The sequence below is a fragment of the Lissotriton helveticus genome, chromosome 7, assembly GCF_964261635.1.
Source record: "Lissotriton helveticus chromosome 7, aLisHel1.1, whole genome shotgun sequence".
NCBI lineage: Eukaryota > Metazoa > Chordata > Amphibia > Caudata > Salamandridae > Lissotriton > Lissotriton helveticus.
The window spans coordinates 465,388,207-465,406,160 of record NC_136068.1 but is presented as its reverse complement, the minus strand read 5'-3'; the positions used below and the strand labels follow the sequence as shown (position 1 = coordinate 465,406,160).

Below are 17,954 nucleotides of genomic sequence, written 5' to 3'. Positions count from 1 at the left end.
ATGTATAAAGAGAATGTACTACCATGCTTGTTGATTGATGCTTTGTAACCTCAATAGCAACAAGTTTGATTAAAGAAAAAATTATAGGCTTGGAGGTTTTAGCCAACGTCAAAATACTCTTGGGGACATTTCTGGATAGGTGGTCGAGCTGCTGCTGCTAAGCAACAGAAACCATGACTTGTTGAGAATGAGCAGAATGCCTATTCAGCTACAGATGCTTCTGTGTCAATCCTGTAACCCTAATCCTGCAACACCAACTTCGATATACATATGTCATTGGGATCCAGGCTGAACACCACTGCTTAAAATGCTCTCCGTTTGCTTATGTTTTGAGGATTTTCAGTAAAAAGTGGTGCAAGGCTGACACCAAGTGCTGAATATGCTACTTACCAGTATGCATCTGTTCTTGGCATGTAGGGCTGCTGACATTCATATCTATAGCATAGATCGCCGCCTAGTGTTGGGTCCGGATGATTGCACATTGTTGTCCTGGAAGAGTCTTCGAAGTATCACGAGATAGGTGGCTCCTCCCCTGGACTACAGTGCGCATGGGCATCGACTCCATCCTTAGATTGTTTTTAGCCATTGTGGCAAAGATGGAGTGTAATAGTGTAAGCGATGGCCATGTCTAAGAGTAAATGTAAGAAAATGTCTGCAACCGCTACGGGCGCCGGGGAGGAGGGCGGGCGATATGAATGTCAGCAGCCCTACATGCCAAGAACAGATGCATACTGGTAAGTAGCATATTCAGTTCGAGGCATGTGGGCTGCTGAATTCATATCTATAGCATAGAATACATAGCAGTCCCTCCATTAACGGCGGCCGCCCGTGCCAGTTGCAGAAGTCTGAAAAAGTGTTTTAAGAACAGCCTGTCCTACAGCTGCCTGCTGCTTGGAGTGCACATCCACACAGTAGTGTTTAGTAAACGTATGTGGTGTAGACCATGTGGCTGCTCTACAAATGTCTTCCAAAGGAATATTACCTAGGAACGCCATGGAGGCCCCCAACTTGCGTGTGGAGTGGGCCCTAGGGGGGACCGTTAAAGTGCGCTTAGCTTTGTGATAGCAAATCTGAATACACTTAACGATCCACCTGGCTATTCCTGCTTTGGAAATGGGGTTGCCTTTGTGCTGGGCTGAGAAGGCAACAAAGAGCTGTTGTGTCTTTCTAAAATCTTTCGTTCTGTCAATGTAGTACATTAACGCCCTCTTGACATCAAGCGTGTGGAGCATTCTTTCTGCTACTGTTTCAGGGTTTGGAAAGAATGCGGGCAGTTCGATGGTTTGATTAACATGAAACTGCGACACCACCTTAGGAAGAAACTTAGGGTTAGTGCGCAGCACCACCCTGTTAGAATGAATTTGTATAAATGGCTCTTGTACTGTGTGCGCCTGTAGCTCACTAACGCATCGTAGAGACGTGATGGCAATGAGAAAAGCCACTTTCCATGTCAAGAACTGAATCTCACATGAATGTAGAGGCTCAAACGGGGGACCCATCAATCTGGTGAGGACCACAGGTTCCACACAGGAGCAGGTGGGGTCCTAAGAGGGATGACCCGCTTCAGCCCTTCTAGGAATGCTTTAATGGCAGGCACCATGAAGACAGAGAGATGCTGCCTGTTCTGAAGATAAGCCGCTATGGAGGATAAGTGTATCCGAATGGAAGCATATGCCAGATTGCACTTGTAAAGATGTAACAAATAGTAGATGATATTAGGAATGGATGCATCTAGCGGGTTGATATTGTGTTCTGTACAGTAAATGACAAACCGCTTCCATTTTGCTGCATAGCAAGCTCGGGTAGTGGGCTTTCTTGCCTCCCGGATGATGTCCATGCATTCAGGAAGCAGATTAAGGTAGCCAAACTCTAAGACCTCAGGAGCCAGATCGCCAGATTTAGCTGTTGCGGATCTGGATGCTGAATGTCGCCATGGTTCTGCGTCAAGAGCCTGGGTGTGAGGCGCAGCCTTTGATGCGGCACCACGGAGAGTTCTAGAAACGTGGTGTACCATGGTTGGCGTGCCCACGTTGGAGCAACCAGGATGAGCGTCATCGAGTGTTGCTTGAGCTTTCTTGCCACCAGCGGAATGAGAGGCGCTGGGGGAAAAGCGTACGCAAATCTGCCTGACCAGTTCATCCATATCGCATTGCCTTGCGACAGTGGGTGAGGGAACCTGGCGGCAAAGCTTTGGCATTTTGCGTTTTCCTTTGTGGCAAACAGGTCTATCTCTGGATGACCCCACTGCTGGAAGTACGGGCGGAGTACTGAGGGATGTAACTCCCACTCGTGCATCTGGTACCTGCTGAGCAGATCCGCCATCTGATTGTCCTTCCCCGGGAGGTGTTCCGCCATGAGGAAGATGTTCCTCTGAATGGCCCACTTCCACATGCTCTGAGCCAGATGAGACAACTGTGGAGAGTGTGTACCTCCCTGCTTTTGAATGTAGTACATGGCCGTCATGTTGTCCGTCCGTATCAACACAACTTTGTTGCACAGATGTACTTTGAAGGACTTGAGTGCCATGAAGATTGCCATCAGTTCTAGGTAGTTGATGTGCATCTTCTTTTGCTGCGTTGTCCATATTCCCTGCACCGTGTAGTGGAGCACATGAGCTCCCCACCCCTGGAGAGATGCGCCCGTCGTCAGGATAATCTGTGGCAAAGGCTCTTGGAACGGTCGGCCCTTGCAAAGGTTGTGTGGAGTCCACCAATGCAGAGAGCTGTATGCCCGACCGGTCACCAACACTAGGTCTTTCAATTGTCCCTGAGCCTGAGTCCACTGATGTGCCAAGCATTCCTGGAGCGGACGCATATGCAACCGTGCGTGCGGGACTATGAAGATGCAGGAGGCCATCATGCCTATCAATTGCATGAACACTCTCGCAGGAAGTGAGTGTTGTGGTCTGAACTTTTGGATTAGCGACCGGATGTTGCCTATCCTCACTGCATTTGGCTGAGCCGTGGCCGCCAGGGTGACTATCGTCGCGCCAGATACTGCCGCACATGGGCTGGCTGAAGGTGCGACTTCGGATAGTTTAGTGAAAACCCCAGACTGTGAAGAAGGTGAATGGTGTGGGACATGTCGGCTGCGCACTGCTGGGCTGACTTTGCTTGAACTAGCCAGTCGACAAGATAAGGGTAGACATGGACGTTCTGTCTCCTGAGGTGCGCCGCCACTGTCGCCAGACATTTCGTGAACACTCTGGGGGCTGTGGTTACTCCGAAAGGAAGGACCTTGAATTGGTAATGCCTGTTTTGGATGGTGAACCTGAGGTATTTCCTGTGGGAAGGATGGAGTGGAATGTGAAAGTAAGCATCCTTGAGGTCTAAGGTTGCGAGGAAGTCTCCCTGGTTTAGCAATGGAAGAACCTGCTGTAGTGTTAGCATGTGGAAGTGTTCTGAGAGAATGTACTGGTTCAGGTGCCGTAGGTCCAGAATAGGTCTGAGTGACCCGTCCTTCTTTGGGATTAAGAAGTACAGGGAATACACCCCTGTGCCTTCTTCCTCCACTGGCACGAGCTCTATTGCGCCTTTTTGCAGCATCGCAAGAACCTCCTGCTGCAATAAGTGCAAATGCTCTGCTGACATAGGACGGTGTTTTGGGGGTATGTTGGGTGGAGTGGATGTTAGCTCCAAACAATAGCCGAACTGGATAAGTTTCCTGACCCACCTGTCTGTGGTGATGGACTTCCAGACCGGCAGGAACTGCTGGAGTCTCCCCCCGACAGGTGTTGGATGGTCGGGGGGCAGTGACAGGGAGTCACTGTTTGTTGGTGGCAGAGGAACGGGAACTGTTGTTGCCTCTGCCTCTGCCCTTGGAGCTGTTTACCCGGTATCCTCCTCTACTCTGCTTGGTGTACGAGGATTGCGCCCCACCTTTATTGAACTGTGTCTGCTGTGACATCTGGCCTCTGTTAACACCTCGATTGCCTGAGCGACGAAAAGTGTTCCCTCGAAACTGTTGGGACTGGAGAGCCCCCATGGACTTGGCAGTCTCAGTATCTTTCTTAATTTTTTCCAGGGTGGTATCCACCTCTGGACCAAATAACGTGTCTGGGTTCACCGACTGGTTGAGGATGGTAGTCTGTATCTCTGGCTTGAACCCGGATATTCGGAGCCATGCCTGACGCCTCAACATCACGCTAGTGTTGATTGCCCTTGCTGCTGTGTCCGCAACGTCTAGTGCACACTTTATAGCAGCGTTGGAAATGAGCTTTCCCTCTTGGACAAGCATCTCAGCTCCCTCCTTAAACTGATCTGGTAGGTGTTGCAACAGGGTCTCTAGGGTGTCATAGTGTGCCCTGTCGTATCTGGCCAATAGCGCCTGCGTGTTTGAGATACGCCAGATGTTGGCCGCCTGAGCTGCTACTCTCTTCCCTGATGCCTCCAGCACTTTTGACTCTTTGTCTGGGGGAGGAGCTTCACCCGTGGTTTGTGAGTTCGCCCGTTTGCGGGCATTAGAGACCACCAAAGAGTCCAATGGCAACTGGCCCTTTATGTAGGTTGGATCGCCAGGCGCCGGTCTGTATTTCTTCTCAATTCTAGGGTTAACAACCCTTGACCTTGTGGGTTCTTTAAATATGTCCGCAGCATGCCTAAGGACCCCTTTTAGCATGGGAAGAGTCTTGACAGTTTTTTCTGCAGTGGAGAAGGTGTCAAAAAGGAAGTCAGCCTCTACAGGGTCAGCAAGCATTTCAACATCATGGTTTTTAGCTGCCCTCTCAATCAAAGCATGAAATGCCGCAGAATCCTCAGTGGGAGATGTCTTGACGTTGTACACCTGAGGGTCAAGGACTGCATGCTGATCCCCCTGATCACCTGCTTCCACCCACGAGTCCTGTTGCTCATCAGGCTCCGTGTTGGCAGGAAAATTGTACTCCTCATCCTGCTCCCCTTCATCCTCTCTATCAGAATAAGTGGGTGAGGGTGTTGCACCTCTTAGAGTCTGTGGAACTATTGGCTCAACCAAGACCGGTGTTTCTGGTGCAGGCTTTTTGCGCTTTAGAGGAATTGTGAATGACTCCAAAGGCTGCGATGCTGTAATCTTCCTCTTGTAAAGCGTAAGCTTTCCGGTGTCGGCATCGATGAAATGCTCCGACTGCTCCTCTAAAGAGGGTGGTCGATGCTTCAAACTCCCAGCCGGGAGAGTTGTCTTCGACACTACCGAGTCTTTGGGCACCGACCGTGGTGCAAAGGCCTTCGGCGCCACCTTAGGCGGTAACGTGAAGAGGATCGGCGTAGAAGTTTTTTGCGTCGGGACAGCTGGCTTCGGGGCGGAAGGTGTCTCCGGTTCCGACGCAGAAGCCTTGTCCTTAAGTCGCTTGAGGGAGTCCGAGACCTGCTTCGTAAAGGAAGCGGATGGTTTCGTCGACCCGACCGATGACCTCGGTCCGCCCCCAGGGGAAGACCCGAGCGTCAATGCCTTTTGTTTCTCTGATCGAGGAGCGGGAGCATCCTTCACCGGTGCGCCACGATCCTTGTCCACGGCCGCAGACATCGACGCCGACGGCTTCGGATCGGCAGCCTTGACTTTTGGCGTCGGGATCCCAGACTTCGGCTCTGCGCCCTTGGCCGACTTTTCCTCGACAGGCCTTCTGGCTTTCGGCTCGCCGGCCTTGTCCGATGCAGTCTCGACAGCCTTCTTGGATTTCGGCTCGACCGCCTTGCTCGACACCGAGACGACGGCCTTCTTTGAGCTTGGCTCCTTGACCACTTTTGGCACCTTGGCTGGGTCGATAGCTTTTATTGGCTTTGAGGCCTCTGAAGATGACGGCGTCGATGGGGGAGCAGATGTTTTCGGTTTCGATGGCGTCTCGACCATCTTTGTCTTTGTCGACACCGCTGGTTTCAGTTTCGGTTTCGATTTAGACAATGGCGGCTCCGCTGAAGTGTCCGTAGCCGGGCCGGAAGGCGGGGCCGTGGATCTTGGTGTAAGGTCTTGGGTAAGGCCATGTGGCGATCCCTCGACCTGAGCCTTTGTAAGAGTACGAACGGGGTATAGCTCTTCCTCCGAGCTATCTTCCATGGCCCCATAGGCCTCGTCGTCGTCCCCTACCTCGTCGACGACTTCCTCTACGTCTTGGCCTTCGGCGTCCGCTTCGTAGTCGGACTCGACGACCACCGATGGAGGTGAAATTTGCAGTTGAACCTCTTGCTCGTCCGCTTCTACGTCGTCGAAGATGTCCACCGGTGCTGGAGCCGATCGCCGGGCCTCGAGTCACGCTGCGCGCCGAAGCTTGATCGTTTTCTTTGAACGAAACCTGGAACAGGCTATACAGTTGGCCTTGTCGTGGTCCGGCGACAGGCATTTGTTGCAGACTGGGTGGACATCGATGTGTGGGTACTTGGATCCACACACGGGGCAGTGCTTGAACGGACTCCGTTCCATGCCGCTGAAAGCCTTGCTGCGTCGACTGGGCCTCGATCCCCGAAGAGTCACACGACCCCCCGGATATCCGACTCGATGAGTTGGAACAAGTCGGGCACCGAACGCAAACAATACCGACGGTTCGAAGAAGGCCTTTTGGCCTCGAAAAAGTTTTATATCGATTCCGAACAGGAGTGAACGAAATCACATCCTAACCCAATGGCGGAAAAAAACAATCTAAAGATGGAGTCGATGCCCATGCGCACTGTAGTCCAGGGGAGGAGCCACCTATCTCGTGATACTTCGAAGACTCTTCCAGGACAACAATGTGCAATGATCCGGCCCCAACACTAGGCGGCGATCTATGCTATAGATATGAATTCAGCAGCCCACATGCCTCGAACTAATATAGTTCTCTGAGACCCAATGTTTTCTAACACCTCAGGCATAAATTTAAAACATATCACTAGTTTGACCCAAATGAATACAATGTACAGTTCTGATGTAATTCTAGTAACCTGTGAATATTGCTAACTACCAAAAATTCAGATGTCCATTTTGCAGAAAACATCTTGCTCTCTAACAAATATTGCTGAAACTTCAATGGTTATGAATTTAACACCCAGTGACATCTACATCCTCTTCTATGTTCAGGCTCTGAGGAATGTTTAACAATTGTAATTAGCCCAAAGATTCTTCTATCTTTCAGTCCCATTGAACATAGCCTTCCAAAACTGATGGCAACAAATGCAATCTACAGATAAATTGTAATGCTGTGTGTCATTGCTGTTTTGGGCTCCTCATCATTGTGAGTTATAAAGACTTGCTCTATTGTTGCACAATCCTTAAATGGAGGGATACTCCTGAACATGTAAATCTAGAAAAGATTCAATCTGCAAAATTGCTTACTTTAGGTCATCATTCAATGCTGCACTACACTTAGCCTACCGTCAACTTTGACCGATGTCTGTTGATCCAGTGTTGACTTACTGTCAACAATGGCTTACTATTTACAACAACGCCAAAAAGCATTGGCCTACTGCTGAAATGTCATCAACATTAGATTGGCTTTAAGATTAGCTTTCTGTAGGCCTACAATCAACATTGTCCTACCACAGACAAAGACTTAATGTTGACCTACTGTGACCACTGGGCCTACTGCCAACACTGGCATAAAGCTAGCCTATCGTCAATAGAAACCTACTGCAGATCTATCATCAACATAGACCTGCTCCCTCTGCCCAACCTCAAAGCAAGCCTAGTAATTGGAATACTGATCACTTGCCATCAAACAACTGGCCTACTACAGGCATGGTGTGAAAACTGGACTACTGATTGCACATTATCAACATTTATTGGCTGATGACCTTCCACTACTAATGACAACTATTTACACCACTGAGCAGGATACACTAGTCTGCTATCAACCTGCACTGCTATTGACCTACTCTTTTTTTTTAAAATAAAGTTTTATATAGCGCGAACAAGATCCCAAAGGATATCAGAGCGCTTTACAAAACAATGGAAGGAAGGACAGAAATGCAATAACGACATCAAGTAAGCATAAAACAAAAAAAGAATAATCGCATAATTACAAGACAATGACTCAAGGAGAGTAATACAATAAACAGGTATATAGAGGGCTATGAAGGGGGCACACTATGCGGTAAAGAAGAGCAGCATCAAATGATGGTACAATGGTTGTAGGATCAATGACTTCAAGCAGGTGAACCTAGCCCAATTAAGGTAAGAATTTATTCATTAGATGGTGAATATGTTACAGCTCAGCCATGCCCTGTGTACCTGGCTTTGATGGATGAATCAGGGGCATTTGACAGGGTCAATCGGTTGAAACTTTGGCAAATTCTTCTTGAATAGCATTTGGACGTGTCTCCATTATGTGTCCTGGCTGACTTACAGAGTGACCTGGAGGCAGGTTGCGTTTTATCCAGATTGGTGAGCTCTCCTCCTGTATCAAGTTGGAACGTGGAGTGAGTCAGGGTTACGACCTAGCACCGATTTGACTTCTTTACATTAAGGATCTGCTTACGCTTTTGGAGAAGAGGAGCTGGGCGTGCCCCGAATTAAGTCTTCACCTGTATCAACCTTATTGTATGCAGATGACGTGGTCTTAATGGACCACACTCTGAATAGCCTTAAACGTTTGGTCAGTAATTTTGTGAATTCTATGTCAGAATTAGATTTGCATACCAATTTTAATAAGTTGAAAATAATGGTCTGCAGATGTCGTAGACAAACTATAAGGGTTCTAACAATTAATGATAGTAACCTGTCTAAGGTTTCTCAGTTCCCACACTTGGGGGTTACATTTGTCCACTCCAAATAATGGAGTCAAAAGGTGTCTATTGGGAGCCAGAAACTACGTCAGTTAGTGGGTGTCTTGTTTTCTTTATCCTCCACAATAGGCAGCAAGGCCTTTGCTTCTTTGACAGAAATCTATAACAATGTGTCCTCCCGGTTACTTTGCATGGAGCAGGAATTTAGGGATACTGAAATACATGTACCATTCAACTTACAGAGAATCAATGTTTGCGTCAATTTATGGGGCTTACTCCCTCTTATTTCACTTGTTCATGCTATGAGGAGTGCGGTCTTTGGTGCGCCGAATATTCCATCAAACTAGCTCCAATATCACTCTGGCTCTCAACTTGGTCCAACCATGTTGCCACCCTCAACCAGTCTGTCATCAAAAACTATTTAGACTGCAAGGGGGGCAAAAAACGCCCTGGCTCTCATACAATAGGAGTGTTTTAGAGCTCCTGAGGAGAGATGATCTGTTCACAGACCCCATTAATATTCGTAAACAGGATACATATAATTTAAGGACGCTGTTCTTGAAGAAGATCCATTCGGCAAGGGAAGATGTGAAACTACTCAAACCCTCCGTTAGATCTTATATTATGTTGCAGACATTCCTGAGATCTGAAACCTATTTATTGAAGGTGACTGGGTGTTGGGATAGCACATTTCTCACTTCTTTTTAGGCTGGTATTATTCACTCCCAAATCTCTTTACCACTGACTCAGTATGATCCCTCCGAAATATGTGAGCCATACATAAGAGCAACATACTCTCTAGCGTTTTACGACAGAAAATGTAATGTCCAAGCAATAGGGACTCACCAACACACAGTTTCTTATTTATTTTTATACTTTACTCTTTTTTCTCAAGGTGGGTTATTGATTTAAACCGTGAGCTTACTTCCACTTATGTTACTAGACTCTTCTGTATGGGGCCACACCACCCCAATTCCTTTTATCACTCATTGTTTTTTCACGTGTCAGGCGAAGGTCCCTGACTAGTTGTTTTATGTATCACAGTACACAACACCTTGGTGTCTGATTCACCTTTGAAGTCTTTAAACTTCTCACAGAACTGTTCTTTATCATATACTGGACATTTCTCTTTTTCATGTATCTAGAAAATCCTTGTTGTTCCAGCACCTAACATGGTTTCCTATTCACAAAATCTTGGGCCAACTTTATATTTGTCTTTATACCTATTTATTGTGTCTGTGTATGACATTCATTTATTATGTTTTGTCTACCCATTCTTTTGTAAATATTCTGCAGCCTTGAAAATATCACGAGGTGACGAAACACGTGTTGGCTGTGCTTCTTCTGAAGATTACAAGCTCACTAACCATGTGTCATAACTACATGTATTTGTTAATCACATTCTTTCATATGTATCAAAATAAATAGAAATTGTGTTTGTTAATAAGTCCCCATTGCTTGAACATCAAGTTCTCCATTCTAATACGCCGGAGAGTGCGTTGGTCTTATGTATGTATGGCTTATGTTTCACACACTGATTTTCTGTCAGTGAGTTTCAGCACCTCTTGTAGTAGGGTGCTTCAACCATTACAGCACCTCCACTATACCTGGTTGCTCTCCCATCTGACAATTTTCCAACAAATTACTTTGTTGCATCCATACAAGGAGCGATAATTGTTCCCACTACTATGCAACATTGTATTGTGCCTCCGAAATATGTATTTGGCCATGTGATGGGGTCTCTGACCAGACACTTTTACATTTCGTATTTTTCTGCAAAGTGTACTATATTTACTCAAAATGTTTTTCAATTCCTACATCAAAAAGAGTCAGCTATTAAGGGACATGATATTTGTTTCGCTGTAAGCTCCTTTTTAAAACCGGTCTTGCAATGTCTTAAGACGATGCCTTTTAAAAATTGTTAGTCTTTTTAGGTTTTGGACATTTAAACTTCTCAGCTTTTTACATATATGTACGTTTTACTTTTTTGATTATATTTTTTATCGAATAAAGTACTATTGACTGACTGAGTGGCTTTAAGAGCACAGTGTTTAAGTATTGCTTTGTTGCTGCATTACTGCTTACCCGCAGCTACAGCTGTCATGACTGACATTCTTCCAGGCTTTTCTAAAGAAGAACAATATTTGCATCATAATAGTAATAACACAAAGGGATTTTGGATTATCCTCCTTGAAATACTGGTCACTTTGAGTGTGATTCCGATTTTGTTCCGCCCACTGGACAGAGCAGTCTTTTTTACCCAATTAACTTTTAAACCAACACACAGTTCAGTCGCTGGATGTTTGGATTGTTAGACATGTAATGTGGTGGCATTTTGCTACTTTACAAGCAAGTTTGAATAAGGCAGCAGGAGTGCACTCGCTGCTGCACGCTGGTCGGCAGCTGTTGTGTGTAGTAGTGACAGTGAGACTTGGGACAGCAGCACAGGATAATGAAAACATCAGAAGGCATAGCTCTCAGCACCGGCGCAGCATCTGAGGCACATTCCGGTGCGAAGAACCATCTAGGTAGCATAAAAAGGTCAACACAGTGTGCACCAAGAAAATAGCATAAGTACTTGTCACAGCTCAGCCCCATGGCAATATTAATGATGGTGACACACATCTCTGATTCCTGAACAAGCCTAAACCACATGGTTCGTCTTGCATTTCACAAAAATGACGACAAAGTAGCTTGATGCAAAAAAGCATCATCTGCTGGATTTGAGTCCAGTCTTCAATCGGCCCAACTTCGAAAAAAGGCCTACTTTTGACATAACATTGACAAGAAGCTGTTGCAAAAGTATTACAATGTGGACATTTAAAAAATAAACGATGAGTAAAAGCAACTTTTAAAAATAGACCTCACAAACATTATAGTCCATCTTTATATAGGTTAGTAAAAAGACTTGAAATACTTTAGTGCATATTCTAGAAAGTTTGCAACACAACTTGTACTGGGGAATGGCATAAACAGCATGTAATGGAGAGGGAAATATTAAGCAAAATGATGTAAAGCCATTTTTGCGCAGTTTATTTAATAACAAACGAAGAACTTTTTTTTTTTTTTTTAAAGAGTTTTCCAAGGCAGAAGACAGGACAATGCTCGAAACACAAATAATGCCTCTTCAGTTTGCGCTAAAAAAAATTCTTGTCTTTCAAAGTTATTCCTAGATAGGAGTTCTTTCTTAAAATCTCCATCACAAAAGTTAAAACTTTAGAACCAAAACAGAACGAGTTATACACGTTTCCCAGCGGTTTCCCAATATATTTCTCCCATCCCCTGGTGCAAAACCCTTTTCTGTAATATGGACTGGGGCAAAATATATTTGCTCCATTCCATATTACATAAGCAGCAAAATGGAATTGACCTTTGTTTTCTTCCTTAGACTGTGTACTGTGGCCCATAGAAGAAGTGATCCATTACAAATGTAGATCTGTTTTCCAGCTTCTTCTTTCCATAACAAAGCTTTGAACGGAATGGGCAATAAGTAATACATTTACATACAAACGTCTAGCATCTTAATGCCTGGGATTGAAGAACATGAATCTGTGGAGTTCTAAAGGCAGAAAGAACTCACTAGGTCTCCTGCTCTGTTTACAACCTTCTTTTTGCCCATTTCTTGGACTACTCTCTTCAGACACACCACTGACCAATTTGAACTACTCGAATCCCTCCCAAAGCCACAGTTCCCAGGGGCTCTTCCTCACTCGTTCTCCTAAACCAACTGTTCCTCCTTTCTTTTAATCTAAGGTCTTTGCATGTGACAAGTCACTTCTAAGCCTCCCCTGGCCTCCTAATCTCTACCTCTTGTGAAGACTGCATTCCTCATACCCTCTACAGCTGTCTTATTTGCTTCACATCTTTTTTTCTCTTCAAAATCATCTTCGCCTCTCCCTCGCTCTGAACCTGCCTCCCTCCTCCAACTGTGAGCCCATGAGAAATATTCTCTTCAATCCTCATCCTCTGAACTGCAATCTCCAGCCTATGTCTATCCTCCGATCATTTGCTGTGCCCTGCCAGTCCACAATCATGGGTCTTCCCCAGGTCCCCATTCAGGCCAAACCGAGAACCTTGTTCCTCTTCTGTCCCTAGGATAATTCTTTACCAGTCACATTTGCATGTGTCTGGGCAAAAGAGACCTGTAGGAATACAGAAACCTGGGGAAGAAAGACATCCGTGTCTTTTTACCCATGCTGATTTTTTCTCTACCTTTCTGTTCCTCCCCACTCCTCTTACATAGCACTCTCCTACTTTCTCTCTGACCTCAGCTTCCCAGTTTTCACCCAGGAAATCCCCTCCTGTCTAGCCTCTTTCCCAGGCCCCTCCTCTTCCAACTCTTTTCCAAGCCTTCCTTTAGTACCTTGGGTTTCTTAGCTTTGGGTGCTTTGGGCCTCCGCTCTTTCCGAGGTTTCTCGCTTTTGGAAGTGCTCAGACCAGCACTGCTCAGGCCAGGTACAGGAGCCAGGTACTCAGTGGGGAACTGGGCGTAAGGTGGTGATGTCATCTGGAGAGAGGGAGGAAGGAGAAAAAAAAGCAAAGCAAAAAAGGGGATGGAAGGGAACAGCAACAAAAAGATGACAGATGAAGCATACATGCATATGATAAGCAATGAAGACAAGGGTCAATCTACCCTCTGCCCTATTCATTTTTTGTGTTAAGCCATCTACAGCATTCAAGAGAGTATATATGTAAAGCTATATTTACGTTTTTGTTTACACGCACACATACTCCCACACTGTACCCTGCACTCCTGGGCTACTTTTGAGGCCCAGGCAAAAACAGTAGAAGCATTGCACTCTTTCCGACCGGGCACATTAGACCAATGTAAACTCCTCTCGCACTAATGCTCTGAGGAATCAATGGAATCCAGCAGACTGTCAGTCGCTCATCACTCACAGCAATCACAGGAAGTATGTAAAACTAGCAGGCACAGGACGTCTGGTCCCATCTTATTATGTAAACCCAAATCAAATACAAGGAAAACGTTTTGAAGCAATAATAAATCAACAGCTTGTGTGGCATTACTCCAGACACATGCATCCATTAAGTGAACATACATACTGGCCAAAGACCATAATCAGAATATAGCCTCCACTGAAACAATAAGCACTACAACAGGGAAATAGTACATAAACCAAACTCACCTAAAGCCATGCACAAAACAAAGATAGCCGTCCTTTCAGCCATGAAGCCGAGTTGGAGTATGACACAAGAACAACAATAGCTGCTCTTTCCCTACCAGAACGAGATGGGCTGACTGCAGTACAAACGTCCCTCCATTTACTTACTGCAGCAATTTTTGACACGGACTGGTAAAAACATGGTCACCCTTCTTCCCGGGAGCTCTGCTGAAAAGAAATTCTGAAAGTGATTCTGGTCCAAGGATGGCCGCTTCTGAATGGTTTTGGAAACTAATACTAATATAGATGCTCTTCCTTAAATGTAATCATGTTGGACACTCACTCAAGTTTGGCTGCTCTTCCTTCTTTGACGCCACCGCGAAAACTGGGGTTGGCACACATTCCGCAATGAAGCTGTGCCGGACACCTAGTGACTACAAACACAGCTATCCTTTCTACAAGGAAATTATGATAAACACAGATACTGGTGCACTCACCACACGGCTCAATAAATCCGAAAAATGGTACTAGTCCTGCAGGTCGCTCATTCACTTTGTCAGCAATAAAAATGCCTTTAAATCTTGTGATCTTGTCACATTTGCTCCGTTTTTAAAGAAAGAGGACAAAGGTTAGTTTGTATTCCTACTTGCCAGAAAGGGCGAGTAGGAACTAAAAATATCTCGTCCTCATTAATTCTATCTCGCTAATGCGACCGGGCGAGTGGATTTCTCGAGCCCTGCATCACCACCTCCTGCAGCCAGACTGGGAGGGTGTGTGTTGCTGGGCCTATTTGGCCTCTCAGGGAAGAAGGAAGGAAAGACATGAGAAAAGTAGAGCACAAAAGGAATAGAGAAGGATACTGAGATGCAGAAAGGCAGTGAGAAGGAAAGGAGGGGTGGCAATGAGGAAGGAAGGATAGGATGAGAAGGAATAACAGGAAAAGTATGGCAACTGAGGGAGGAAGAAATATAAGGAAGAGGCGTAGAAGGGGAGGGAGATAGGAATGGAAGGGCAGGGGGAAAAGGAAAAGGGATAGGAGGGATGGAATGGCCAACAATGAGAAAGGGAGAAGAGGAATGAAGTAAGGAAGAAAAAGAAGAATAAAGGAAGGAGAGAAAATGGGGAATGATGGAGAGACCAATGGGTAAAGGAGGAGAGGGAAGGAAAGGATTTGAACTAAAACAATGAAAGGAAGTGGAGGGAGGTATGAAAGGTAGTTAAGTAAAATGAATTAGAGGAGGATGGAAGAAGAACATGGAAAGGAAAGGAAGGAGCAAGGAAAGGCAAGTAAAGGGAAGGGGAGGAGGAACAAGGAAGACTGAGCAGAAGGAGAGGAAGACAAGAAAGATTTGATTTAATATTTCTAGAGCGGGAAATTGCCCATGGGCGTATTGGCGCTGTATCCGATGTGAAAGAAAATCTGGCCATGCATGCTTTGTCTAGCCATTAAAAAGCCAAGTTTTTAAGGCTTTCCTGAAGTGCATCAAAGAGGGGCTGCCTTTTATTGCGATAAGTAAGAGATTCAAATCCTTGGCAGTCTGATGTAGAAAGCTTCTCTCTCCCCACCTTGCCTGCTTAATTTTGGGGATTTGCAGGGTTTTTAAGTGAACTGACCTCAGATTTCTAGCCGATACATACCATTTCATGTGGGTTCTTAGAAACTGTGGTCCCATCCCATGTATAGCTTTATAAGCCAGACACAATGATTTAAACCGGATCATTTTCCCCATGGGGAGCCAGTGCAGACTACTCAGTCTATGACCAACTGGCTCAGATCTAGGAACTTTGAGCACCAGCCTAGCTGCTGCATTCTGCAGCCGCTGGAGCTTTGAAAGGTGTTGGACTTGTATTCCTGAGTACAAGGCATTGCCATAATCTAATATGGCCAGGGCCAGTGCCGTCACCAATGTTTTACATGAATCTTGAGGAATATATGTGTATACTCTTTTGATCATTTTCAACATATATAAATGGTTGACGAGAGGTTATTTATTTGGTCATTAAGAGTACGTTTATTATCGAAAATGACTTCCAAATTTCTAACCTTGTTCACAGGTTTTGGGCAGTCACCTAGACTATCCGGCCACCATCTGGGCGACCAGAAATCTGCCCCAGCTCCTAAAAGCATAACCTCAGTTTTGTCCCCATTTAGCTTCAGGCAGTTTCACTGCATCCAATGACCGACCTGCGTCATGCATTCTTTGAAGCGTGCAGCTGTTTCTTCAACTCTGCCTGTAACTGACACCACTATTTGGGTGTCATCAGCGTATGACACTGGCATAAACCCAAAATGCCTAATGATTTCCGCTATGGAGGCAACATAAATATTAAAAAGTGTGGGGCTCAGGGATCATCCCTGAAGCACTCCACTAGGTGATTTAAAAATGTCAGATGTACACTCTCCTAGTTTTACTGAGAAGGGACTATCTTTTAAAAAGGAGTCCGTTAGCAAGAGTGCAGAGTCATGTATCCCTAGCTCTATTAGTTGATCATGTAATATTTCATGGTTCACAGTGTCGAAGGCCGCCGAGAGATCCAATAGAATCAGGGCGGCCTTCCCTCCTGCATCTAATATCATCCTGCGTTCCTCTACTGCTGATACTAATGGAGTTTCTGTTCCATGCTCTTTCCTGAACCCATATTGTGAATGGTCCAGGAAGTTGTTTGCAGCAGTAAGATCTGATAGTTGTTTATTAAGTAGTTTTTCAAATACCTTAGCTGGGAAAGGGATTCTTGATATTGGCCGATAACTACTGGGTTGCTTTGGGTCCGTCCAAGGTGTCTTTTTTTTTTTTTTTTTTTTTTTAAGAGTGGCAGCACTGGAGCCATTTTCCATATGTCTGGAAAGTAACTAGACCGAATAATTTCTGTGAACATGTTTTTTAATTGTTCACTTAATAATTCTGGGAATATGTGCATCACCTTGGGTGGGCAAGGGTCCTCTGGTCCCCCAGATTTAATCTTCTTTATCACCAGGTTGATTTTTTCTGATAGGGAGGTCTAAAGCAAAATCTCGTTTTAAGCATCGGAACATCCTGGTCCTGTTTATTTTGTTTCACACTCTCTTTTTAATATTATTAGTGTTCATATGGGGTTCGTATATTGAGGTGACATTGTTATTAATGCTCTTGAAGGATTCATATACTGAGGTGACTTTGTCGACAAAGAACTGCCCAAGTGTATTACAGAACTCAGTGCTGCTTTCCATCTGTATTGTAGTGGGAAGATTTGCCAGTTTTCTTACTGTAGCGAAGAGATCCCTACTGGAGTTCTAAGTCTCATTCATTTTGTTAATATAATATTTGCTGTTTTCCCTAATAAGCAATTTTTTATAGTCCAACAGTGTTTTTGCGTACTTTTTTTTCAGATCTTGGTCGTAATTGGTTCTCCATTTCCTTTCTGCCCTTCTGCATGATTGTTTTTGTGCCCTTAGTGAATCCGTGAACCATGGGTTTGATGCATTTTTTCTTCTGGAGATGAAACTTTTTAGAGGGGCTGCAATATCAACTGCTGACTTAATCCAGTCACAGAGCCTGTCACACAGCAACATTGCTGTTTTGTGTTGGTTCAGGTATACTCATAGCTAGTATGTCCTGTAACAGTGAGACATCAATGTTATCCCAGTCCTGGTAGGTGATTAGGTGATCCGCCTATGTTCCTTTCTATGATATGGTTGTCCCTGATCTGTATTTATAGTGAACAGGATAGCTTTATGGTCTGACCACAGGACAGGTAATATTGTGTCAATTTTAAGATTGGGATTAGATGTAAAAATCCTGTCCAACGTATGACCAGCTACGTGTGTGTCATGTTTGACTAGTTGATCCAGAGAAAAACTAGTCATAGCATCGACCAATAAGGCTGTATTGTTGTCTGCAGGTTTTTGTAGGTGATCATTAAAATCACCTAGAAGTGTATAGTCAGGACCATCCAAACTAGATTCTAAAATTGGGCTGAGGGTATCCAGCAGTGGAGTTTTCACATTAGGTTGTCTGTAAAGCAATAAACCTTTTAGTGTTTTATTGTTGTTAAGTGCAATCTGAAAGGAATGTAGTTCACTGTTGTGGGAGCTACCTTCTGTTGACCCCTTTACTAGCAGTTCTTCTTTTTAAAAATAATCGCCAACCCTCCACCTCTCTTCCATGTTCTATCTACCCTAATAATT

The 17,954-nt window shown here is 45.1% G+C and overlaps 1 protein-coding gene across 2 annotated transcripts in view; it reads right to left on the bottom strand.

The window, feature by feature from the left end:
- The window catches only part of INO80E (INO80 complex subunit E), a 275,519-nt gene that overhangs the window by 52,429 nt on the left and 205,136 nt on the right, over nt 1-17,954 (bottom strand). Inside the window, exon 7 of one of the 2 annotated variants that reach the window (XM_078652431.1) lies at nt 13,030-13,173. The exons of the other annotated variant lie outside the window; for it this stretch is intronic. Coding sequence (XP_078508557.1) covers nt 13,030-13,173 — 144 coding nt within the window. The remainder of the gene's footprint in view (nt 1-13,029; nt 13,174-17,954) is intronic. 2 annotated transcript variants of the gene reach the window in all.